General features: G+C 32.1%; 1 protein-coding gene and 2 long non-coding RNA genes across 3 annotated transcripts; 2 read left to right on the top strand and 1 right to left on the bottom strand.

The window, feature by feature from the left end:
* Positions 1 to 2,215: 2,215 nt before the first annotated feature.
* Ppt1 (Palmitoyl-protein thioesterase 1) lies at positions 2,216 to 3,804 on the bottom strand. Its single transcript, XM_067262176.1, has one exon. It carries the CDS (start codon positions 3,761 to 3,763, stop codon positions 2,846 to 2,848), a length of 918 nt encoding a protein of 305 aa, XP_067118277.1. The 5' UTR covers positions 3,764 to 3,804; the 3' UTR covers positions 2,216 to 2,845.
* A 2,161-nt stretch (positions 3,805 to 5,965) lies between these two features.
* Positions 5,966 to 7,372, top strand: LOC136968235 (uncharacterized). The gene is made up of 3 exons (XR_010879627.1): positions 5,966 to 6,065; positions 6,155 to 6,200; positions 7,253 to 7,372. It is a non-coding gene; the product is annotated as an uncharacterized lncRNA (long non-coding RNA).
* Positions 7,373 to 14,978: 7,606 nt separating this feature from the next.
* On the top strand, positions 14,979 to 17,724 carry LOC136968234 (uncharacterized). Its single transcript, XR_010879626.1, has 3 exons — positions 14,979 to 15,048; positions 17,359 to 17,448; positions 17,555 to 17,724. It is a non-coding gene; the product is annotated as an uncharacterized lncRNA (long non-coding RNA).
* Positions 17,725 to 26,039: the final 8,315 nt, after the last annotated feature.

Raw genomic sequence — 26,039 nt, 5'->3', positions numbered from 1 at the left:
GAAGTTAGGAGTGATTAAAAAATGCATCATTATTACTTATTTTAGAAAATAAAGCACAATGAAATTAGCAGCAGCTTAAAACCTGGTGTATGGAAAGCATAGTTTTTACATTAGGATCTTTAAGCATTTTTATCATATGCACTGAATGCAAAAATTAAAACACTACCTGAAAATTTATTCAATATTTGTGTGCTAAATGCACAAAGCTACAGTTGCATTGTTTCCACAATATTTCTTCCAACATTTTTGTTTAATAAGTACAATGATATGTAAATTCTTATAATAATCAATCAGTTTTTGATTTTGGGGTTGCAATTTTCAAATTGCAGACCTATACATTCCCAATGTCTTCTATCCATCCATTTTGAAGATGGAGTTAGATAGATGAAAATTGAAACACATGGAAAGCTTAGGACCAAAGCCCTAATTACCTAGGTACAAACTTCCAGTCTAAACCAGATTGATTTTCATTCAAAATTTTTATCTTACTATGTAAAGATCAATTCTAAACAAATTTAACACTATGATAAACTGAGATCAGTAATTTATCACTTGACACTCAAAAGTGTAAAATATTCATGCGATCGCTCGTTTTCTGTGATTAAAGTCGCATGAAAAATAATGTCGTCGTAAAGAAAAAGTAATTAACTTTTGATGTTGCATCTGAAACTATTTGTTTTAAATTAGAAATTGCAGCCTGCATTATGATGTCATAATAATTTTCTATAGAAAAACTCTTGCAGAATGTGTTTTTTTTTTTTTTTGTAGTGAGGTTTAAAATATCTGTGAGGCCTTGTCTCTTCTTTTCCTGTAATACAGAAAATTATTCTGTGATCTGACTTCTTGAATTTATTACTCAAATAAATCATTTACTTCAATCCCTGTAATTACCAACAATGTTAATCAACTGTTCTCAGTATTAACAGGTCACTGTTAATAACTGGAAAATGCACTAAACAATTGAGGTGTAGCAAGACAGTTTTTAACACTTCTGAACATTTATTTTGTAAGCATCCACTGCAGTCGAACAAAAACTAACATACATAAATTGATTTACGCTCGACATTCTCGAATATTTGGTACTAATTGATAACTACTCCATACGAGGCAAATTGGCAGTACTTTAACCTTATTCTTGTTGTTTCACGAATTGCATTCATTGCTTGTTCTTCAGAACTCATTCTCGAGACCTTTATTCTCTGACAAAGTTTGAAATTATTCTTGGAATATAGTATGTCATGCTCTGTGGTGATATAGCAGTTCTAATTATTTTTTTGAGTGGAATCCTAATTTTCCACTTTATCTAGGTTAAGTTATATTCTTCATACTTAAAAATCCATTGTTCTGCATTGGACAGGTTTTTCTGGCTTACATTTAACATAGAAAATCACTCCATTCTGAAGAATTTTTTCCTTTTTGACGGGTTTTCTAATTTTTGCAGCCGTTTTGTCTATTTACTTAGAAACCGTCCTTAGCAATATAGATATTAAATGAAGACTACTACACAAAGTCGAACGTAACACAGCCGAAAATTCTAGCCGACGTGCCGGTGCCAGTCACAACTATGTATGTTGTGAGTGGACCTAGCTAGCATACGGTAAACAAGGATTGACACCTTGACCTTTAGCCATGAAAAATTATGGATATCCAACTGTATTTGAATCTATATTCCCACAATGAAAGGCTGACATCTTACCAGCAACCCAAAGAAACTGTCATTCTCTTTAGAATATTTAAGATGGTTCATTTACATATAATTAAAACTTTTTTGCTAGACTTCTGTCTTGGAGATCAAGAAAAGTTTGAATATGATATTTAAAGTAGCAGTATATACATTATCATCAGAATTTTGGATAATAATATTCAGTATGTCAAGATATAAAAGTGTATAGAAAATTTGAAATACACACAATTCTGTTTATAACAATTAGATGATAAGCAGCATCTTCACAATAGGGCATATTAATCTATTCAAGTAATTAAATTTATAGTAAAAGCTTTTTAACATTTAACATTATCAAATAAAAAATATTTTATTTGATACTCTCTTAATAACAAGAATAACATTATTATAAATTAACAGGTCTTTAGTACAAAAATATTTCATAATAAATAATGATACAAAATAGAATTCGATTTAGACATAACAGCATATTTCGATGTTATTTTCTAAGTTTAAATGTTCCAACAAATAACTGATAAGCAAGAGATTAGATTGTACAATTTCCAAACAAAATAGTTTAATGAAAACCAGATAATGAAAAAAATTAAAATACATTTTGTTACACGAAACTTAAAAAATAAAGTGTATAACTCATTAGCAGAAATATACAGAGAACTAATAAAAGTTCTAAATTATCATTAACTTATGATATTCTATACCAGGAAAAAATTCAATTTACATTCATTCAGGCATAAGACCCTATTTGTAATAATTTGGAGTCTCGTCTCGATTTTTATTTCCTCGCCGACTCCTTACAACAGACATACGGCCTAAATGAAACAGAATTTTCTAAAGTTCTCACCCCAAGAAAAAGCAGTTGAAGCTGAATTTACACTTGAGCTATTTTTCTAAAGAAGAATGTCATCTAGAATTGAAATTCCAATTTTCTTAACACCCATAATATGAAAATCTACTTAAATGTAGATGCATAACTATAAGAAATATTTTTGCATTACATATAAAAAGACTATGAAAAAAATATAGATACAAAATTGCCAACTTTCAAAATAATTCGGAACAAAATTTTCACCGCTCCATTTTTATGCCTAAATTTGTGTCAAATTTTTTCACGTGATAATCCGAGAAAATAATTAGAAACTGTCAATCACAGAGTAGAATTTTTCACATTAGAAAGGGTTTGATAATTTTCTGAAGAAACCAGTTCATGTCTATCTGCATATGATCTCCGATAGTTTCTAGAAAGTGTAATTTGCCTTGTTTGTCCATCTGTTTTAATCCCAGCCAATCTTCGCTATACAACTTACTCTCCCGAAGAGTGTGAACTTTCTTGGCTTGTCCTTCGTCGTAAAATCCAAACCATTCAGAAATTGGTGGATCTACCATAGTGTCCTCGGAAAATCTAATCATCACAAAATTCTTTAATTTCGTAAGATTCTCTTTATAAGTTTGATTTTTATTCTTTTCATTATTTATATCGGCCAAGAAGACACTCTTCTCTCTGTACTCCTCCTCGTTTAAAGGATCGTGCCAGTATTCGGCCTGAACTAAGAAGCTTTGAAGCCAGTTTGTGTAGGCTCCGTAATTAAGTAATTCTCTAACCAAGTTGCAAATGGTAACATTTTCTCCCGGGCAGTGCGGAAGGCCGTAAACTCCTTGGTGCTGTCCACCGAAACTAATTAAGTTAAGCATCTGCGGTTGAGGGCAACGTTGCACCAAACCTCTTAAGAACTGTCCTCCTTGAGAGAAGCCAATAGCATTATAACCATTCTTCAACTGAGGATCTTTCTTCAACTGTTCACAAGCTTCTTCAATTTGCTTGTTGACGTTTAAGAAGAAAGAATTTTCTATATCTTGGAACATATTTTCACCAATTTTTATGGAGTAAACATAAACGTTAGGGATATTTTTCTCTAAAAATCCTTTAACTTCGCCCATGCTAAGAGGATTGCAACAGCTATCGCCCATGCCGTGCCATAATACGATGGGTGGTGCGTTGCTTGACGTTACCTCATTTGTTTCAAATGCCAAACATAAGTAGAGAAAACACCAAAGAAGAAACGACATTACTAACAAACCCATCTTTAAACAGACACGTGACGAAAATTATGACAAAGCACGTGATCGAAATTGATTGTTTAATATCGAATAATCTGTTTTCAAAAATTGTTTTTGTTCAATTTTAATAAACTTTTGCATAATCAATTAAAAAATTAAAATTTTAATAAACAATATATTTATAAAATTGTAGATAATATACTAATAAATATATTAACTCGGCTACCTCTTTCCGTGATTGCAGAAATGGCCGCGTAGTGTCGCGTTGTAATTAAAAATTACTTTATATTGCTGAATTGCGCATCGGAAGAAAAGCCGACAACGGCCATACCTTCCAACATAAACCCACGAACAAGAAATTAAAAGATTACTTTATATTGCTGAATTAAGTTCGTAAAACTAAATAAAAATTTATTTACTAATCAATCGAGTAAAAAAGTTTCTGTTTTTGTAATAAATATATTTTTGTATTACCTAATCGATGAACGATTGCACAACTCTAAAATATAAACACTTTAAATTTGAAAATTAGAAATATTGAATAGTCGGAATAAACATTCAATAAACCAAAATATCTATAACAATCCATCTATTATAATTGTTTCTGTATAATCGTTTGTTTACATCAGGCCGGATGACCGTGTGGCAGTCTCTGCTCTGGGAGACCCAGGATCGATCTGGACGGATCGTAAAACCATCGTTTTTCGGGAAGTGGTCCGTCCGGATGTGTCGGGCTCCGTCCATCACCACCCATTCGCCCCATTGTGGATCTGACCGAACTCATAATGGGCTTGCTTAATCTGTATTACAAACAAATTCTGGGAAATGGCCCCATATTTAGATTTTACTGAAGTTAAGAAAACCCAGAAAACGATCGTGACCAACCCGTCGACCACGACCAAATACCAGCGTTTAGTTGCTTTATTCACTCGACTCAAAGAATAAATGTGAACGAAAATACATTTTAGAAATATTTCTGATTTCTTCTGCCGGGTGAAGTTAATGACAGAAAATAAATTTCATTTCAAGCCACGGAACCGTCGTCAAGGTCTCGTCCTCCTCCGTGGGTTTTTTGTCTGTCCAGAAACCCCGTAATGTCTGGGCAGCATCGACATTACGGAAAAAACTAGAATCACGCCATTTCCAAAACACAAATGTTGATAATGGATTCGAAAGTTTGTTTAATTAATTAATACTTATTGCAGATTGGAATGATGAATAATATGACCAAGGCACTACACACTTGCTTCCGATGGGTTGCTGACAGGCTTCTGCACACAATCTCCTATGACAGGTTTCTATGGACACAATGTATATACTGTGTTATATTTACGTATCGCATGGCGGATGAAATACTCTTCCACGCAGTTAAATTAAGTCTGTACCTGAAATAAAAGTGAAATTATAAGTAATAAATCAGTAATAAGCTAATTATGGACACGTACTTCCCTTTTTCCCGTTTGACTACTTGAAACCTGAAAATGAAAAGATTTCACATTAATAATAACTCTTGGAATTATCAAAGATTGGATTTACACTTATCTTTTCGTTATGAAGGCATCGCCTATCTTAAACAATAAATATTGAAAGCAAGGAACACGTAATAAGAAAATCTTGTAGCGGACATTAAATCTGAAGATGAATTTTCCACAAGAAAAGAATTCTAACAAACGAAATTTATTGTTGCTTCATATGCGTTTCTGAAGCATTGTTTCGATTCAATTGTTTTTCTAATTACGCTGTTTTTGACATAAAATTACTTAAATGTGACATACATGAATATATTAAAATGAATATAATTGAAAATATTAGAAATTATAGAAATTATTTATTATAGAAATATATATGCAATATAGAAATATATTTATTATATAGAGAGCCAAGTTTCTTGATTTTCAAAAAAGGAACAAAAGTGAAAGTTTTACTAAAACGACAAGACAACCGAGAGAGCAAAAGTTCAAATGTTTTATCGTTAATCTAAATTAATTGAAAATATCAGAAGACTTATCGACCAGAATTTGATATCAGACACGTAGTTTTGTTTTTTCTTGTGGAGATAAATTTGGTTTTACAATCATTTACGTTATTCAATATCTATATAAACGTGCAACAAGTTGTAGAAAACATGATTTCATTTGGTATTCGCGAAACCGTGCCAGTAATTGTTTAGTAATTCGAATAACTAAACAATTACTGGCACGGTTTCGCGAATACCAGAATAAGAATTAGAAAACTGAAACGGCAATAATCATCAGAGGATGCATGAAGGTCAACATAACAATGATTTCATTTATAGCGGACTAACGAAGGGGGTGAGAACTGTTAAGTAAGCATTAGTTTAAAGAGCTGTAAACTATTTTTATTTTATATATTATTTTTTTATAATTTGATTGTGTCGTGTTTATTTAATTTCAGCTAATAATAAAATTTACTCTGAAAATCACCATTCTAATTAACGGCAGTAAGTAAATCTATGTTACTATACGAGCAATTATTTATTATGGAGTTTTAATAATATTTTTAATTTATTTAATTTAAAATATATGATCTCCATCTCAAATTAGTAATAGTCTTGCCCCTGTACATAGTAATTTTCCATGCAATAGAGCATGCCGGTCATCTATTAACTGCTTTCCCGGGAAATATTTGAATTGAAATAACGTGACTTCCGGTGTGCATCGGAAGTTCGTTATTTGGTTTAGATAAACCTTCACCTACTGTTTCCATACCTTGTCTCTTCTATTATGTATCTAACTCCGTTCTCGATATTAAGGAAAGATAGTCAGACGAACAACAGTGGGATTTACAAGTGTACAAATTTTTCGAATTGCAGCCTAATTATATGTTTCTGTACTTTTAATATATTTCTTTTCTTTGTTTTCAACGCCTAAAACGTATATAAATATATGCTTGTATGTAATATACTGTATATTATTTTGTTTAACGATGTAAATACAGTCGAAACCCGTTTATACGTTTTTCGAGGGAAATGAAGAAAATATCTTGTATGTGAAGAAATGGTGCGAGTAAAAGTGCTCCTCAAGTAGGAAGAGGCACTAATTAATACTGTATAATACACGTGAATGGAAAAGTGAAACAGGAAAATGAAGTCATGTTGTTTTACAAAATTGATCTGCCGATCGGCAAATCTTCCCTCTGTTATATACATTATAACAGCCCGAAAAGTAGAAGTAATTCTGTAGAGTACCGAAAAATGTGAGTTATTTAAGCGAATACCCCATCATAATCCTGTAAACATAACAGAATGTAGAGTTTAATCATGATTTGCGTGCGCGTAAATACACTGTAACGATGTGTATGGTAGGTGTGAGATCATTCAGCTATCCCTCACACCCTTATCAAAAATATAACCAAAATATCAGCGTTTATTGGTCATATTTTTGACACTGGATACCAAATTAGTATAAAGTAATTTCAAAATCATTCTAATCACTTTATATTTACTGTATATTGAGTTAAATGTAAAATTAATTTTTTTTCAATTTTATCCAGGGGTCAATCAAATATTCCTCAAGCTTAACATGTGGAAAATATTTATACCTTTAATTGTTTATGTTAATCAAGATGTTAATTTTCGATAATGTAATTGATTAATAAATAATCTGTGTTTCTCTCTTATATTTGTGAATATTTTCATTTTTTATCTTAAAATTAGTTTAAGCAATTTAATTTTTACGCAAAGCACGATATTAACCAACCGACAGATCATTAAATTCATAATAACCCTATTCTATTCGTCTCCTCTCTTGGTTCATATGGAGGTTGTAGCCTATTATTTCGCCTTTCCTCCGAAGAATGGTGTGATGATCGCTTCGCGACCGAAGAGCCAGCCGTTTATCTCACGGCCTAAACTTGCGCGCGGGAAACCGTGCCTTCCGGGAGGACTTTTATGGGGAACTGGCCTCCTATTCAGTCGTTATTGGCTAGGAGAAAACCCGGAAAACTCCTAGCAGCCAGCCTGTCCGAGTCGCGGCGCGAACCCACGACCGAACTTCCCAGTGTTTAGGGTCCGGTCACCACCGCTATGAGCGGCAACGGAGACCACTCGGTCATAATAACCCAAACGTTATTGGTCTATTTATAAGAGTTTGTACTCGTTATAAAAACAAAATAAGAATAAATTTTAGATGAAAATTAAAACTAAATAATAATAATAATAATAATAACTTCTTCGTAAAAAAGGTGGTCGTGGTATTACTAATATAATTAATCTACATTACAAACAAATTCTGGGAAATGCTCCCCTATTAAGATTTTACTGAAGTTAAGAAAACCCAGAAAACGCACGTGGCCAGCCCATTGATCCAAAACCAAATACCAGCATTTAGTTGTTTTACTCACTCGACTCAGAGAATAAATGTGAACAAAAATACATTTTAGAAATATTTCTGATTTCTTCTGCCCGGTGAAGTTAGTGACAGAAAATAAATTCCATTTCAAGCCACGAAACTGTCGTCAAGGTCTCACCATCTCCGTGGGCTTTTTGCTTGTCCAGAAACCCGTAATGTCTAGGAAGCATCGACATTACGGGAAAAACTGGAATCACGCTTTTTTAATAAAAAGTAAAAAAAACATTACAGATGGATACAAGTCCAATCTTCACTGCTTCCATGTCCAATCACCAGGAACAACTATTTCCATTGCAGAGAAAAAGAAATATTATATTTTTAATTGTGTTGGAATTGTCACCTGTGGACATTTTAAACTGTTTTGCATATTTGTGCACAGGCATAGCCTCTAAAGAAAGGTTGTCTCTGCAATGGAAATAGTTGTTTCTGGTGATTGAACATGGCAAGCAGTGAAGATTGGACTAGTATCCATCTGTAATGTTTTTTTTACTTTTTATTAAATTGTAATTTTGCCAGCCTTTTTTACAAATGGAATCACGCAATTTCCAAAACACAAATGTTGACAATGGATTCGAAAGTCTGTTTAAAATATTTATTGCAGATTGGAATGATGCATCGTACAACCATCGCCTTATACACTTGCTCGTGATGGCTTGCTTACAGACTTCTGCACACAATCTCATGTTTCAGGTTTCTTTTGGACACAATGTATATTCTGCGTTATATTTACGTATCACATGACGGATGAAATACTCTTAGAGTTAAGTTCGTACCTGAAATAAAAGTGAAATTATAAGTAATAAATCAGTAATAAGCTAATTATGGACACGTACTTCCCTTTTTCCCGTTTGACTACTTGAAACCTGAAAATGAAAAGATTTCACATTAATAATAACTCTTGCAATTATCAAAGATTGGATTTACACTTATCTTTTTGTCATGAAGGCATCGCCTATCTTAAATTTTAAATATCGAAAGCAAGAAACACGTAATGGGAAAATCTCGTAGCGGATATTAAATCTGAAGATGAATTTTCCACAAGAAAGAATTGTAAGAAACGGGATTCATTGTTACTTGATATTCATTTCTGAAGCATTGTTTCGATTCAATTGTTTTTCCAATTACGCGGTTTTTGAAATAAAATTACTTAAAATTGACATACATGAATAAATTAAAATAAATATAATTGAAAATATTAAAATATGATTTTATTTTTCAAAATATTACATTGCTCATGTGTTTTCGAATGCAAGTCTTATAAATTACGTAGTATACAAGCAGAGAAGATTCACGTGATGAAAAAAATTTGGTCCAGGCCTGCGCCAAATTACAAAAGAAAAACTAGTTTTTCGAAAGAACAAAGTCAATGTAATTTAATGTGAAATAAATTTAAGTGTTATACAATTATATCTCATACTTGCAAGAATTGTGAAATAGTTACTTTTTTGGTAAGGTTATCTTAACATAATCTAGGTATGTTCTATGGTTTTTATGAAACATTAGAAACGTAGGTGTGAAAAGAAAATACAATAGAATCTCTGTAATCCGGCATAAATCGGATTGGCGGTATCGTATTACTGGATTTTACATATATATATATTGTATGTGCTGTATAGTAAAAACACGCTCGGCTTACATATTTGGGTATCATATTATAAATCGTGAAACAATTTCATCAACATGTTCTGCCGACTTGCAGCAAAGAACTAGCGACTGGCAGTATACGCTCTCTATTACATGCATCGACAAGCGGTAACACGAAAATTTCACTTGCGCTGTGTCGGAGTGTCGGATTGGCTGGTGGCAGACTATAAGAACTCAACGGTAGTTCATTGTTTTAGTGTTAAAAAATAAATTATAAAATTTGCGAAAAGTAATGTCGGAAGTAATGTGGCATTTTTACTATAAAGCAAATAATGGAAAAGTGCTATGAGTTTAATGTGGATATTTACCAGCTCTATGTGCATTTTCAGCAGACTTATGATAGTGTGTAAAGGAGGTCCTTGTACTAGAATTTAATAGATATGGAGTTTCTATCTAAATTAATCAGATTGGTGCAAATGACTCTCACCAGCACGAAATGTCAGAGTAGAGGGAAACCTCACTATAGTACAGTAATTGAAATTAATCAAGGTTTGTGGCGGGTGTTATCCACACTGCTGTTTAAAGTAGTTCTGTAGAAGGTGATGAGAGGGGTGGAGAGCAATTCACCAACTGGCAATCTGTTCAACTGTGTTAGCCAAAATTTAGCTTATGCCGATGATGTTAGCATACTGCCCCGTAGCCTGGGAGAGCTGGAGGAAGAATTGGGTAGATTGGAAAGTGAAACGGAGGAATTGGGGCTTCGTGTGAACCACAGTAAAATGCAGTACTTGCTTTTGTCTAGGAAAGTTGCTTCGAAGGAAGACAAATACATCAAGTTAAACGGTGTCAACTATGTGAGATGTGAGCAAGTATCTGGGAGTACTGGTGACTAGTGATAACAACTTAAACCCCTTTCTGTCCGCAATCGAACTCAGTTCGATTGGCTTACATAGCGTTACACCGAAATTGGGTTTTTAGACCCTCGGGAGAAAAAAATTTTTTTTTTGATTTTTCGGATGTTTTTTCAGTCCCCAAATTTTTTGAAAAATTTTTACCCGCGCGAAAAAATTTTATTGCGATTTTAATTAACCCTTAATGAGGGGCAATTAACACTTAATTGTTTTTTTATGGGATTTTTTTATGGAACTTTATTCATCCTTCTAAAGTTCTAGCGCGCCGATTTTACTTTGGTAAAGTTATTTAAAGCTATTTTCTGATGTAAAAAACAACATCCAATAGTTTTTTAATTTTTTTAATTAATAGATTTTTTTATAATTACGTGTAATTAAGTCGGGGGGGTCGGAAATTTCAATTAAAATCGTAATTTAAAAAAAAAAATTTGAAATATCCCTCTATCTAGTATTCACCCTACATTTTACCCTTCTCCACCCGAGAGTTTCATGAGAATGTCCCGCGAAACACGACACCAGCTGTTCTCAAGGTCATCCAGCTGTGTAAACAATGACTCATCAGTGTCAAGTTTCGCGCTAAGGCGAGAAAAAGGAAATTGTACTTCGAAGCTTTTTCTTCAAAATTAACACATTTCTTTCGTTTTTTTTTCATTTTTATTATTTTTAATATAATTAATTATGTTTAATTACAAAATTTAAAAAAAAGTAGGAAAAAAGGGGTAAAAGAAAAGATAAAGTCAAGGATTGCAGCGGAAAATAGAGCTTACTGGGCCCTGATTAGAATTCTTAAATCCCGTAGCCTGTGTAGAAGATTGAAGGTGGCTGTTTAACTTTTTAAACTCCAGTTCTCATAATATACTTCTACTCGACATTACAGTCCATGTAGGGCCTTCGCCTCTCCGACAATCGCAGCCCAATCTTGACAATCTCCTGAACGTTTCCTCCAATCACCAACTCTCATCTTCCTCAAATCATCCTCCACACCATCCAGCATCGCTTCCGTGCTCTTCCTGTATATCTTCTGCCATTCAAATTTACTCTATAGATCTTCTTGGCCGCTCTATCATCTGACATTCGTTCACCCTGCAAAAAATCTCAACCATGCCACAACCATTTTAGTATGTTACTCTTTATTTCCATAACCTATATCAGTATAACCACACAGTTCTACCAATTCACTGTTTTTCCGCATCCTTCATTGCCCCACCTCATACACCGTCCCAAATATCTTCCTTTTAAATTTCCTCTCTCAAGGGTTCCTCCACAACCACAGTCATTGTCCATGTTTCCGAACCATACATCACCACCTGTCTAATAACTGTAAGAGAAATTACAATTTTCTTTCATTTCCTATGATTTAGAGTATGTTGAAGTTCCTGCTAAATTGAAAATTAGTCAGAAAATGGCCGCATCGGGAGCAAACCCGATTGGTCGTCATATTTTCTATAAAAGTTGAAAGTTACCTTCACTCAGGGCTTTTATTCACAGCCAACATGCTATTAGCCATCTTGCCTTGATCCCAGTTCAAAAGTTCCTAGCCCCTAGAGCCGTGGTTCTATATTGGCGTTGTAATTCATCCAAAGTATTTAGCCCATATAGCTATGAGAATAGCTATGTTTTGAATTTAATATAATATTTCTACGCATTTATGTATCCAGTATATTAATCCAGATTTGCTGTAAATAAATATATACTTTAGTTATTAAAGGATTTGTGTCCCTCCATTTCGCGAGAAGACAAGACCCCTCCGCCATCTAAAGGGGTCGTTTGTATCTCCAGAAGGGTCAGACTTTATGACGATTTTACTCGTTATTAGCATTTACAATTTTTATTTATAAAACCCATCCCTGTCCTCAAAATTAAGCTTTTTATCATTGTATAATAGTTAAAAATATGAAAAGGTTTATAATAAAATAAAATAACAGATGGTGCCACCAAAATTTTAAATGTCGGGAAAGTTGAGCAACTCGTTGTTGGTCTATTTAAACTGTCAATAAAATGTATGTTGTGAGGTAATTTCAGAAGATGCCATAAAGCATTTTTAATTGCGTTTTGTTTTTTTACAGCAGCAGCTAATATGTGTATACGTGAATTCCTTATAGACACGAGTGTAATATGCAAGGAATCACAGCACATTTATTCAATATCATCTAAATTTCAAACAGAACGGTAGCAAATTGAAATTTAATAGATTTAACGTGAGAAACGCATTGCTAATGTAAATTGGAAGATTACTGATGGACTGACATTTACTTGAACAATAGGCCAGGGATGGCGAACCTTTTTGAGTCCGCGTGCCATATTGTAAGCATACTTAGCTTTAAAGATGTTAATGCGTGCCAAAGTCTTAGACTTCTAATAATGATATTTAAAGAAATTAAGCAATACTCTTTAATTCGAATAAATGTTAAAAATCTGATTGAAAAAAGGATGATCAGGTTATAAACAGAAAGGATGATTGAAAAAAACAGAAATCATATGATACATCACGTGCCAGATGATTTCTCTTACGTGCACTTTGGGCACGCGTGCCATAGGTTCGCCATCCCTGCAATAGGCTAACAAATCAATATCCAATTAACATATTGACTAAGTAAATATCTAGTAAATATAATTTCGTCGTAAATCACGGATAATTATAATGGACAAAGTGCATGTAAATTATCTTTCATAATGTCGATTCGTTTGATCAATTGAAGGTAATTTCAGTTAGTAACGTATCACTTATCTTCAAACTTCACGAGTAAAAAATTCTATAAAATCGCGGAATTTCTAGTTAAAATTGTATTATTTTCACTAGAAATCCTGTAAGGTCTTATATAAATCGTAACAGTAAAATTTGGTGTTCTCCTGAAAGTAGATAAAGAGATATCGGTGACGTAAAAAAGTAGAGTAAACTGGGTATACAATTAAAGGAAAGGTTGAAGGCTGCCTCTATGTTAAGTATATAAAGTTTAGAGTTTGTAAAATATTTAATAATATAATCGTTATGACTTAAGCGTATAGAAATAAGTCGATATTATTATTATATATATTTCCATTGGAGTAACTGAATTTTAGTCTGGAATGATTTGGATGATGATGTAGAAAGTACAATAAAAATAAAGGCCAATTAACAGTATAATAAAGAACCAGTTATTCATAGACAATGTTTTGTAAAAAATATTTATTGATTAATTTTTTATAAATTTTTTGTTTAAATTTTATTCTTAAAGTCTCTGGGAAGGATCAACACCCACATCACTCCCAAAAGCCATAGTATATTTCTTATTGAATATACACGTGTATATACCAGAAAATAACTTAAACTAAAAGAATTTCTTTCTTAATAAATTGTGCTAAACAATTAAAATATGAATCCGAATTTACAAGATAAAATTTGCATGAGTTGTTTCCTCAGACCTTGCCGGATGATGTCTCTCATCTTCGGTTTAGAGATATTCCACTCACGCAACTGTAAGGCAGATATTGCCATTTTGAAAAACGCTCGATTGAAAAATACTTATATCAAATTTATAACTATTATTTTATGGGTACATTCATTTTTGTTCTTCTTACACGCAACACCGGCTTTCAGTAATTATACACTTTGCAAAGGATGGTCTGATTATATCAGTTCTGAAACTACAACGTTGGATGCTGTTTTTGGACTTAGAATGGTACTTTATTCAATGAGTTTTAATTTCCTCCGAAAGAATAAATTCACTGTACTTGAATCTGGATTGCAAAACGAATATTTCAGACAAAAAGTAATAAATGAACACAATACTACAATGAGAAAAATCTCCCTATTCGTCGCTGTTATTGCAATGCTGACTTCTGCTCATTTTCAAATAATTAATCTATTTCTTTTTTATCCCGCCATGCAAAAAAGAGAATATTTTGAGGGAGAAGCCATTCTCTGTAGCATTCAAATTGCGTTAGCTGAAACGTTTTGTATAGGAGGAATTGCGTATGGGTTGTTATCATTATGCGTTGTACTGTTCGTTGTTCAGAAGGAATTCGAACACCTACGTAATGAACTCTTTACAATAAGGAAAAACACATTTCTGTCAAATAAATTGAATAAATTTATTAATCATCACGAAGAATTGTGGTTATTGGTCAACCAGTTGAATAGAAAGCACAGTTCTGTGTTCTGCTTTGTTTACTTTGGTGTCATCTGGATGACGAGTTTCTGGTTTTATGGATATTTATTTATTGAAATGAACGAATTAGCGCAAAATATATACTTTGCAATGTCCATCGTCTTTACGTTAATCTGTATATACATGGGATGTTTATTATGCTGTATTGCTTTCACGGTAAATGTTATTGGTGTTTGACTCCTTTAAGTGAATTTCTTTCGGTTTCCTTATGTTTTTTTATTTGTTAGATGCAGAACGCCTTTCAAGACATTCGTCAGTTTGCTGTATGCAACATAAAACTGGAACAGAAGCTAAAGGTATTGCTTATATTTGTTATGAGTTTATTTCAAATGAATCGTTGGTGATATTCTACGAGTTCTCCTAATATTGGTTATATTTATGAGATCTGAAATAAAAGTTTACGTCATGTCGCATATTGAGATCAAATTGTTTATTAATGTTATAAAATGACATTTATCACTTTTCGTAAACAACTAATATTTACGGCCCCGTACATAAACGCTAAGGATGCACCGATTAATCGGTAAGTAATCGGTAATCGGCCATATCGGCCATTTCTCCGATTAATCGGTTTGAATAATCGGCCAATTTTGCATTTTAATATTTTTGTTAGAATGTCACGTATAAGGCTAGTAATAAAAAATAATAAATTTCTGTTATATATTTATTATATATCACACGACAAACTGAATATTAAAAAATTTTAAATTAAATTATTTCTTTTATCAATACATAAGGTATAATATAACCTATTCAAAGCTATCTCTTTTATTTAAAGCTTAAACCTTTAAATTGTGATGCAAAAACATGAGAATTTCATCATTTTCAGGGCATAGCCTATTTCTTGCCGGTTCATAAATGTTACCTCCAGTGCTGAAAATTGTTTCCCTTTCAATGGAAGATGCTGGGGCACTTAGATATTTCATAGCTATTTTGCTAAAATTAGGAAAAAGTTGTTTTCAACTTCACCACAAAAATGGGTCACTATGTCTTTGTATAAGAGGTAAATGTAAATATTTTTCTAATTCTTGATCGAAACGTTTGTTCGCTTGTTTCGTTTTTTCTTCCTTTTTAAAATCATACTCGTAATAAATTAGAAAAATTTAGAGATTCTCCTCCATCTTGATCATCTCTAGAAATGGAAGCTTCAGGATTTAATTCTTGAGATTTTGAATTATCAACATTATCTAAGCCAGGGATGGCGAACCTTTTTCGTTGTCCGTGCCAAAAATTTATAAATAATCTTTATGGAATTATTAAGGGTAATTTAAATGTTTTACAAAATACACATAAACATTTATTTTTTAATGATCTTTTCTTAAATCAGCAAATTTTTGGTTCCACATGGAGCTTTTTCGGGGAGTGGTCCGTCCGGATATGTCGGTCCCCGTCCCTCACCACCCGGCCGCCCCATTGTGGGCCTGCCCAAACCCATAATGGGCTTGCTATAAGAGGCTTTCTTAGTGCCCACAGGGCGGAAAGAGTTACAAAAAAAAATTATATATTTTTATTAAAAATATAAAATTTCATGCGATAATAATCATAATATAATTACCTATTAATACAATAAATTATTAACACTAATCGGCCGATTAATCGGTAATCGGTAATCGGCCATTTTGCTTATCGGTACATCCTTAATATACGCATTTAGTTTTCTGCCAGTATGTGCATGATCTTTGAAGAAGGAGACGAAGTCATATCTTTTACTTTTCAGTTTTTAGTACGGGTTTAACGGGTACAAGTAGTGAAAGAAATTATCTGTTCTTAAGATTTAAACGTCATAAATTTCAAAATTTTGCGTTTGGCCATTTCTCGAAAACAAACTACAGCAATATATAATAGAGAAATAGAGATCGAGTTTCGAATACAAAGCAGGTGTACATTTGTGGCATAAATTTCTGGGCCGAACTTGTGTAATCAAAATACGTTTACACTATCACAATAAGTGAGAAAACAAAAAATTTATATAAAGTTACGCACTGATGGTGTAAAAGTTATACCATTTTCATACGTTTATTCAGTCAAGTTACTAAGTGGCATCTCAGTGTCGTGCAAGTGAGAGCAACGCTCGATTTTGTCTCTGTACTTCTGCATATTACGGACTCCGATGAAGTAATTCTTTCTTCCTGTTTCTATCAATGTTTTCGTTGTGATATATTGTGACGATTTAGAATCATTTAATAATATCTAAACGTTTGAATGTTTTATATTGTATCTGTGCCTTAAATCAAGTCTGCATTCTCCAGACAATAATGTCTGTCGAAAAGAAAAATCCCAACTCGCGATTTATAGGTAACTATCAACTGGAAGCTTTTGCTTTGCTAATGATGACGTGGCCATCGAAACGTGTGTACTGAATAGATGCAGAACAATCATTTGCCGCCAGTTGTTGGGGTTCTATGTTTCTGTGCCACATACGCGCGCCACTAAAACCTGCGTTATAGTACACCTTCAAAATACAATGATTTCAATGTAATCGAGTGGCTCATTTGAAACTGGCCTTATTGGAATTATTAAATTTTACATTTTTATTTATAGAGTTGAAGTCAGGTGTTACTCGTTGTAAATTATTTTCTTGTATTTTTTCTTATTTTTCCTTACAGATTCTTGACTTCATGAAAAGATTCGGAAAGGTTTCATTGTGTATTACGGTGGGTGGATTTTTGGTCGTCAATAAGAAAGTTCCATTTAAGGTAACAATTTCGGTGTTGTTTTCCATAATTGACAAATTACATTAAGTTTAATGTTTAAATAAAGAAGAACGTTTACTGATAATTAGAAAGCGTGTTTGCTTTTCAGATGGCGAAAACTTTACAATCTGTTTTTTCGGGACTTTCAAAATTAAGGAATGTATTGAATCTGAAGAAAAAATGCGACAGGAATTTCATCACTAATTACACTTCTTATAATTAAAAATAGATAAACTGATAGGTGATAAATTATATAAATTGGAAGTACGATTGTCTTATAATGGACGTAATGAAAATACGAAAGGGACTAATTTCACGTTATCTCGTTCACAATGCATTCATATTCTTCACGTTTCAATTCGTATACGGAATAAATATACTGCGAATTGTTTTAATAAAAATAGCTTAAAAATATATATCTGTGAAGAAATTTGTAAACATTTTTCCTAGACCTAAACTCATTAAATGACTTATAGATTACCAAGTTGTAAAACTGATGTTATGAATGTATAATATAATAAAATGTATCTTATGTGATTTGTAGAACAATAAACAATATTAATTTTCAATCAATTTCAAGATTACATATTTATAAAAACTCTATATTTTTTTATTAAAATCTTTCTCAATAGTAGAAACATTGGTTTGTGATATATATATATGTTTACGAGTGTCTAAAACGGTCAATGGAAAAGTAGTAGTATTATACTAATCAATATCAAAATGAAAGTCTGTGACCTCTGTTTTAAAACTCGCGTATCACGTATAAAACTCTTTGAGTCATAAAAAATTATCCCAAAATTGATTGCCGTTATAATTAGAATTGAATAAAATGAACAATAATTGTGCTGAAAAAGTTTAATTTTTCACAATGCGATTGTTATTTTTGTTATAATACATTTTTATATTACGTGTTAGAAACAATGGCGAAGGTACGAACCACCAGTAAAAACAATACAATTAAATGCCTTAATAATAAATGAAAACATGAACAAAATAAGTAAGCACTGTATAATAAAATTAAAAGCGCATTTATTAGTGGCACACCGTGGACTTCCGCATCTTAACATAGATTTGTTATTTAATTGTATAAACTGTAACAAATTTAACATACAGATAATGTGAAGTTTTATCCTTTGTTTAGAATCTTACTTCAAATTCTTTGCATTTTGTTTGAATAAAATCAAGTTTTAATGTCTTCGGATAAAAAGCATATCGAATATATTATACTTTATGACTTTCGAAGAGGATATAACACCGTACAAACAGCAAAATCAGTTGTAATGTGTATGGGAAAGATGTTACCAAACTTCGAACATGACAAATGGAATTTTGAAAGTTCCGTTTAGAAAATTTTAAACTGAAAGATACAAAATGTACAGTACTGTACGTGGCGTCCTAAATCTATCGACAAAGAAAAATTGAGGCGATTGTTTATTGTTGATGAGAGCGGTCGAATTTTCAGTGAGTGAGATTTAAAGTCATTGATTTCATGCGATTTCTGAGCTTTGCATCATTTGCAGTTATTGTATTGATAAGTTCAGACTACGAACTTTCTAAATTTAAATATTTTTGAACATTGTTAAGCCGAATATCACAATTATTGGCGAGGAAAGGAGAGGCGAGACAAAGGAAACTGTACTTTCAAGCTTTTTCTTCAAAATTAACACATCTCTTTCGTTTTTATGTTTTTTAATTATTAATTTTAATGTAATTAAATTAAAACGGGCGGAAAGGAGTTTTAACAATGTATGGCGTATGTAATCGGTTACTTTTCTGACCGCTTATAAGGAGGGTTTTTGGACGAATAAAAACTTAACCATTAATTAATTCATGTGTCGATGTTATTCTATAATAAGAGTATGGGATATCAACTCAGTTATCGGATTTCTTTTATAAACTTATCGTTTTTGATCGAATTTCCATCTGTTTAATTTTTTTTCCTGCTTTAATGCATAACTATCAACAAGCTTTCGTGCTATTTTCTTTGAAACTAAATGCATAATATTGATTATTCGATAAACTTATTAAAATTTTTTCTTATTAATATTGAAAACTCAGAACACGACGTTGACAAAATCCTAATTTTATCTACACTGAACAGGACATATCGCTTCTCTACCTTTAACTTAATGGTATAAAAGTATTTAATATCATAGCATTTCCGATAATATATGTAAACAGTATGGCCTTGTATAAATCGTTTGAATGTTTGCACACAATACAGACATAGAACACTGGTGACGTAATAAGGTACAGAATAAGAGATACTACCATTATGTTAAATATAGAAATTGAAAATGTATTAAAATATTTGATAATATCAATTTAAGAAATGCACATAAATACGAAAACGTATCGAAATTAGTCGATAATATATATATATATAGGCCTATACAAGGACCTATACAAGAGAACAACTTCGACTGAACATTGTATTTCGTAATAAACTGTACTATAAATTTGCAAACATGGACTCAAACTACAAGATATCAGCACGGGCTGTTTTCTAAGATCTTGCTGGATGATGTCTCTCATCTTCGGTTTAGAACTATTCTGCATATGTAGCTGTAAAAGAGATATTGTCATTTTACGAAACAGCACATAGCAGGCATCTTCAGATTTTGCCCCCGGGTCCCACGCCAAATACAACTTAACGATGCGTGCTCCCGAGAACTCCAGTGCTGAATCTTCCCGTTCGTAAGTTTGTCTTCAGATTTCGCCCCCGGGTCCCACGCCAAATACCACTTAACGATGCGTGCTCCCGGGATGAAATGTCATTCGAAATTTTCCGAATTTTATTTTTATTGTTTGTGAGTATTGTTTAACAATAGCCATAAAAAAACATTGTTGGAGTGATTACGTTTAATTATTAAATTCTGTAGAAAAGTATTTTCGGTCAATTAAACGAATTATTAATTTGGCTTTTTTTTTTTTTTTTTTTTTTTTTAAAGTTTCTATAAATTGTAAGCAGAAATTTTTTCAGATAAACCATTTAAATGTTTACTATTAAGGTTTTAGAAGGAGTTTCGAAGCACACAGAAGGGCTCAGTCGTCCTTTTTTCCATGGACGAGCTGTATTGACAGGCGACATTCGTACAGTGCATGTTACGTAGGCTACTTACAAATGTGATTTATCGATTCCTCAACTTACAGGTCTTCAGATTCCTACTCCATGATTGTATAATGATTACTGGAAAAAAACACTTTTACAAAGTTAATAAGCTTTAAAGTAAGTGTACAAAATCGTGCCGTAGATCTTCATTGACATTGTACAGAATAAGTTTATAAGTTAAAATATGTAGAGTCTAGAGTATCTCAAACGGGATCCCGGTTGTTTTTTTAACCCGGGAAATTCCGAAAATTTCTTAAAAATTCACTTTTTTCTTATTTTGTGTTAAGGTTGAGGAAATTTTGCAAATAGAAAGTATAATTAACTCATAAATTGTCAGAATACAACTGTATTTATTAATTTTAAACCTATTTATTAGTTGTTTTTTTTTTTCAATTTTGCTCGTTATGGCATGTCACAAATGGGTAATAATCAATACATAGCTTATTTGTGGCAGGACTCTCAAAATTCTTTACTTGTGAGAACCTGTAATATCTGGAATAATTGTGCTGATGCTGTCTTAATTTTTAACCATGCCCAGTAGCTTCGGTAACTGCGTAACGCCAGGTTGTGCAAATTGGGCAAGGATACAAACGAGTACGAAGTCTGCAAGATATGAAGTTTTTCTTCATAAACCCGATTATTAAAGACAAACGAACTGCCGAATTATTGGGCTATGAAGTTTCTATTAAAGCAGTCGAGGTAGACAAATCAAGAATAATAGAGAGCAAAAGAAGTACTACAATCTCGAAAACGAACTAGAAATCTTCCAGGCTACAGGTGAAAAAACACATAACATCCGTCTTCTCTTAGATGCATTAAACACGATTCCACCCATATCAATTGAATCAGAAAGGGCATTCTCGGTAGCGGGACTTTTCATTATTAAAATAAGAACCGGATCGAGTGATTGGAGTATCGACCATCTTTGCTTTTTAAAATCTCATTATAAAAATTTACAATAATAATTTGTATTGTGTTTTATTTAAAAAACAAAAATTACCTTCTAAGTTAGAAGTTTGATCTATGTTCATTTTTTTTTTAATTTTTAACTCAATTCAAAGCAATTTCTTTTTGTTATGTGCAATTTCCAGCAAACTTTAATAATTTTTTTCTATTTGTGAAAATTTCTACGTAATTCAAAGGTAATTTTTTAATAAATATTTTACACAGCATTATTAATATGATTCTGGAGGTTGCAGAACGTATTAAATTACTTTAAAAAATGAAAAATAATTATATCATTTGATTTCAAGATATTTTTTTTTATATCTTAAAAATAATTAATTCTATCCCGGGAAACAGTTTACTTTTATCCCGGAATCCCGGAACAAGCAAAACGCCGGGAAATGAGAAACCCTACTAGATTCAATGTGTGTGTCATAAGAAATGTAATTTCCTGTGTCAAAAATAGAAAACTATTTCATCTCAAGTAGTATTTCTCACTATACTAAATCAAGTAAAATTGTATAGCACACTTTATGTAGTGTTAAAGTTAATAAATTATTTAAAAAATAGTCTTTATCTAAATTAAATTTCTATGGTTATTTAAATGTATCAAAGGATAAGCTATGGTTTTACTAATTATATTGTCATACATATGTAGTAAAATACAAATTTGCAAAATAAGTAATAGTAAAATACTATATACCATTACCTATTTATTAAACAGATATACACAGAACATTATGTGCAAAACTTTCATTTACAATATGTAACAATGTAACAGTGTTAAACATTATGAAAGAGCTTTGATAAAAAAAAAAAAAAAAAATTGCCAGGACAAATATACAGAAAAATATATTTCAAAACAAACGGCTCTTTTATAATATCATACATAAGTATTTGACTATACATACATAATGTATGTATAGTCAACTAGAAATATATTTTTCTGTAGATATTATAAAAGAGCTGTTTGTTTTGAAAATTGTTGAAACTAATATCTCAAACACTATAGTACAGATAACAGAGGGCCTCTTTTAGTAGGCCCATTATGGGTTCGGCCAGGCCCACAATGGGGCGACCGGGTGGTGTGGGACGGGGCCCGACATATCCGAACGGACCACCCCCCGAAACATTCCTGGGGATTTTTCGACCTGTTCGGATTCGATCCCGGGTCCCCCAGAGCGGTAGGCTGCCACTTTGACCGCTCGGCCATCCGGCCCAATCTGTAGATATTATGAAAAATCTGTTTGTTTTGAAAATTGTTGAAACTAATATCTCAAACACTATAGTAGAGATAACAAAGACTTATCACGATGCTACTGGTAACATTAAAATGATAGAATATTGCATTCTGATGATAGAAGTGTCATCTTTATGTTGCCAGTAACAGCGTGACGAGTGTCTGTTACCTCTACTAGAGTATTTGAGATATTAATTTTAACAGTTTTAAACAGATATCTATTTAAAACCTGGATAAATTAAATCGAAATTATAACTATTTTCGATTTATCCACATCTTCATCTGTAATTTAAAATCACCGTCTTATTAATTTTTTTTTTAAACCAAATACACTTTTTCTTTATTAACAACGTTAAACCACGTAAACAGATACTAAAAATATCTTCTCTACCCAATCACCAAGAAGAAACTATTTTCCACAGCAGAGATGACCTTTCTTTAAGGGCTACGCCTCTGCCAAATTATGTAAAACAGTCTAAAATGTCCACAGGTGACAATTCCATCACAATTAATAACTCATACCGGTCCTTGCGCTATGCTCTTCAGTAATCTATTGACTCTGGTATAACATTCTAATTTTAAAATGTCCGGTTTAGCAATTTTGAAAAGGTTGGAACACCAAAGTGCAGTATGTGGCTGCGGCTAAATAAGCACTTTGGAAAAAACATGGCGGCAGCTATCCGTATGACCACTCTACTCAACCGCTGTTCTTAGCGCCATCTGTCGGAGCTTAAGAAAAAATCTAAAGCAAAAAGGTGGAGTTGACAGATCACAGAATTAAAAGACAATTATTAAATTTTGACTTTTGGTTTAATTTAATTTCAATTAGTGACCAACATATACATGAATTTTATTTTCATATTTTTAAAATATATACTAAGTAATAAGGGTGTTTTATAGCTTTCGGTCAAATTTCTAATGAAAGCACACAGTAGACTCGATTATCCGGGATGTCAAAAATGCTTATGGACGATGAGTCGTTAAGTAGTCACAAACCGATTTATATTTTATGACGAACTTTGTACTGTAGATTATTGGGCCAAGAGGTTGAGAAAGGGAATGGAATGCACTTCGCTGAAGTATCCCGTTTATTACATAGTTGTACATAGAAAATTACCTGTTTCGTTTACTGGTTAAGAGGTTTAAACGGTACCGGGTTAACTGAGATCATATTTTTCCGTTCATCCCGGATAATCGAGAATTTGCTGCATTTTTCAGATGTACAACACCAGCGCCGGATAAAGGGGCGGGCCAAGCCGGGCGACTGCCCGGGGCGCCAAATTTTGAGGGACGCTGATATAAAAATAAAATATTTTTTACATTCATTATTTTTTTAGATTTTATAAATTAAAATTGATCATTTTTCATGAGACATCGATTTTTTTAGCAAGCAATAAATTGTTTTTTCTTTAATAATACCAAATAAAGATCACAACGCTAATTATTTTATTATTGTCAACAGATTGAATAATATGTAATATTATTCTGTAAGAAGAAAACTATTTGTATAGTCAGAATTCATAATAACTCAAAAAAAAGATTAATAGACAAAAACAAAAATTTACTAATTAAAATAATGAAACCTAAGAATTTTTATGGCTTTTATCACACAACATTGATGCAGACAAATGCTTTTCAATCTCTAAAAAGTTTATTTTTATTTACTTTGAAAAAAATAATTGTAATCAGTTTCACGTATTACAACAATCTACTTAAAAAATAGACGAGATCAAATTTATAAATTACAAGTATCAACAAAATTATGAATAGTCAAAGTGATACTGGCGCCTGTCATACGCCTTAATGGTTAAATAATTTTGTCTTTCTGTAAACTTTGCATTAACAACACTTGCCGTGCTTTAAAACATTTAAGATCAACGATGACAAATGAAAGATTAAATAGCTTGGCAATTTTGTAAATAGAAAATGAAGTTGCAAAAAATATAAATATGATCGAAAACATACAAAAGTTTGCAGATTTAAAAGCTAGAAAAAAATACTTTTAAATTATTTTTATGAAACATATTTACTTTATTTGTCATACATTTCATTTCTTTTTTAAGATTATAATCATTGTTTTTGTACTGCTTTGTATAGAACGGGCTATAGCAGGGGTGGCCAACTTTTGTGTACATAAGATCTACTTTTTATCTTAAAAATGTGTCGCAATCGACTTGTTGTCGTAGGCATAGTCTAAGTGGCGAGGGGGGGTGTGAAATACATACTATGTTTATACACTGTGCTTCAGTACGAGGTACATTCCCGCGAGCTATGGGTAGATAAGGAAAATATACGTTCAAAACTATTTTTTATTTTTTAAATCACTTATTAAGTTTTCAAGATCTAAGCTCATAAAGAAAATAAATTTCCAGACCCAACTTTTGATATTTGCAGTTACGAGTTCATTCCGTACAGGCGGCACCTAAAAAAATCGATTTTTCGACACTTTCAAGATAGATTTTTATTAACTTAAAATATAATTTAATTTTTTTTGTCAATTACAATGTATAAATTGTGGTACTATTTGTTCGTAAACTTGAAAAAGTTGTTATAAAACTGCACAGTACGGCTGATAATTTGATTATAAGATTTTACTTTCGTAATTTTTTGGGGGGGCGAGGAAAATTTATCATGGAAGAATGATATAAGATTTTTAGACTTATTTTTTTGCTAATCTATCAATAGCTCGCGGGAGTACTCTTTGTACTGAAACACCCTGTATATCTACCTACGTAAAAAACAACGTAATTTAACGGGCCAAAAAACTCACGTCCAGGGGAATTAAAACAACATGAGTAATTATTAACAATATTTATTAATTCAAATTAGCTACTGATAAAGACAGATTTAGAATTTATTTTATTACGTTACATTAATGGGAGGACTGAGTTTGCACGTCTCTTACCGAGGAAACAAAATTAGGTGTATATCCTGACAAAGATAATAATAATGATTCTTCAGTATGGGAATCAGTCGGGACAGAATGTTTAGTCTTCGTTAACTTTAAGTGTGAAAATGCCAATTCACACAGGTATGTAGTTCTGAAACAGAAATAAATATATCTGCTGTATTTGGTGATACTGGAATATTTTTCTCAATTGACGTACTTCCAAAAATCCAAAAATATAGAGGTATGTTGCCGAAAACACTCACTTATCAAATAAATAGATAGGTAAGAAAAGCCATAATTTAATTTAAAACATAAAGAACAGGTACTTACATTTTAAACAAATGAAAAATTGAAACTCGACGTTGTCACCGTGGATAAAATAATATTGTTAATACTAAAGAAAA

This window comes from Centruroides vittatus, unplaced genomic scaffold (assembly GCF_030686945.1).
Source record: "Centruroides vittatus isolate TY-2023 unplaced genomic scaffold, ASM3068694v2 contig_1416, whole genome shotgun sequence".
In the NCBI taxonomy this organism is placed as follows: Eukaryota; Metazoa; Arthropoda; class Arachnida; order Scorpiones; family Buthidae; genus Centruroides; species Centruroides vittatus.
The sequence above is the reverse complement of the archived record's forward strand: the minus strand, read 5'-3'. Positions and strand labels throughout refer to the sequence as shown.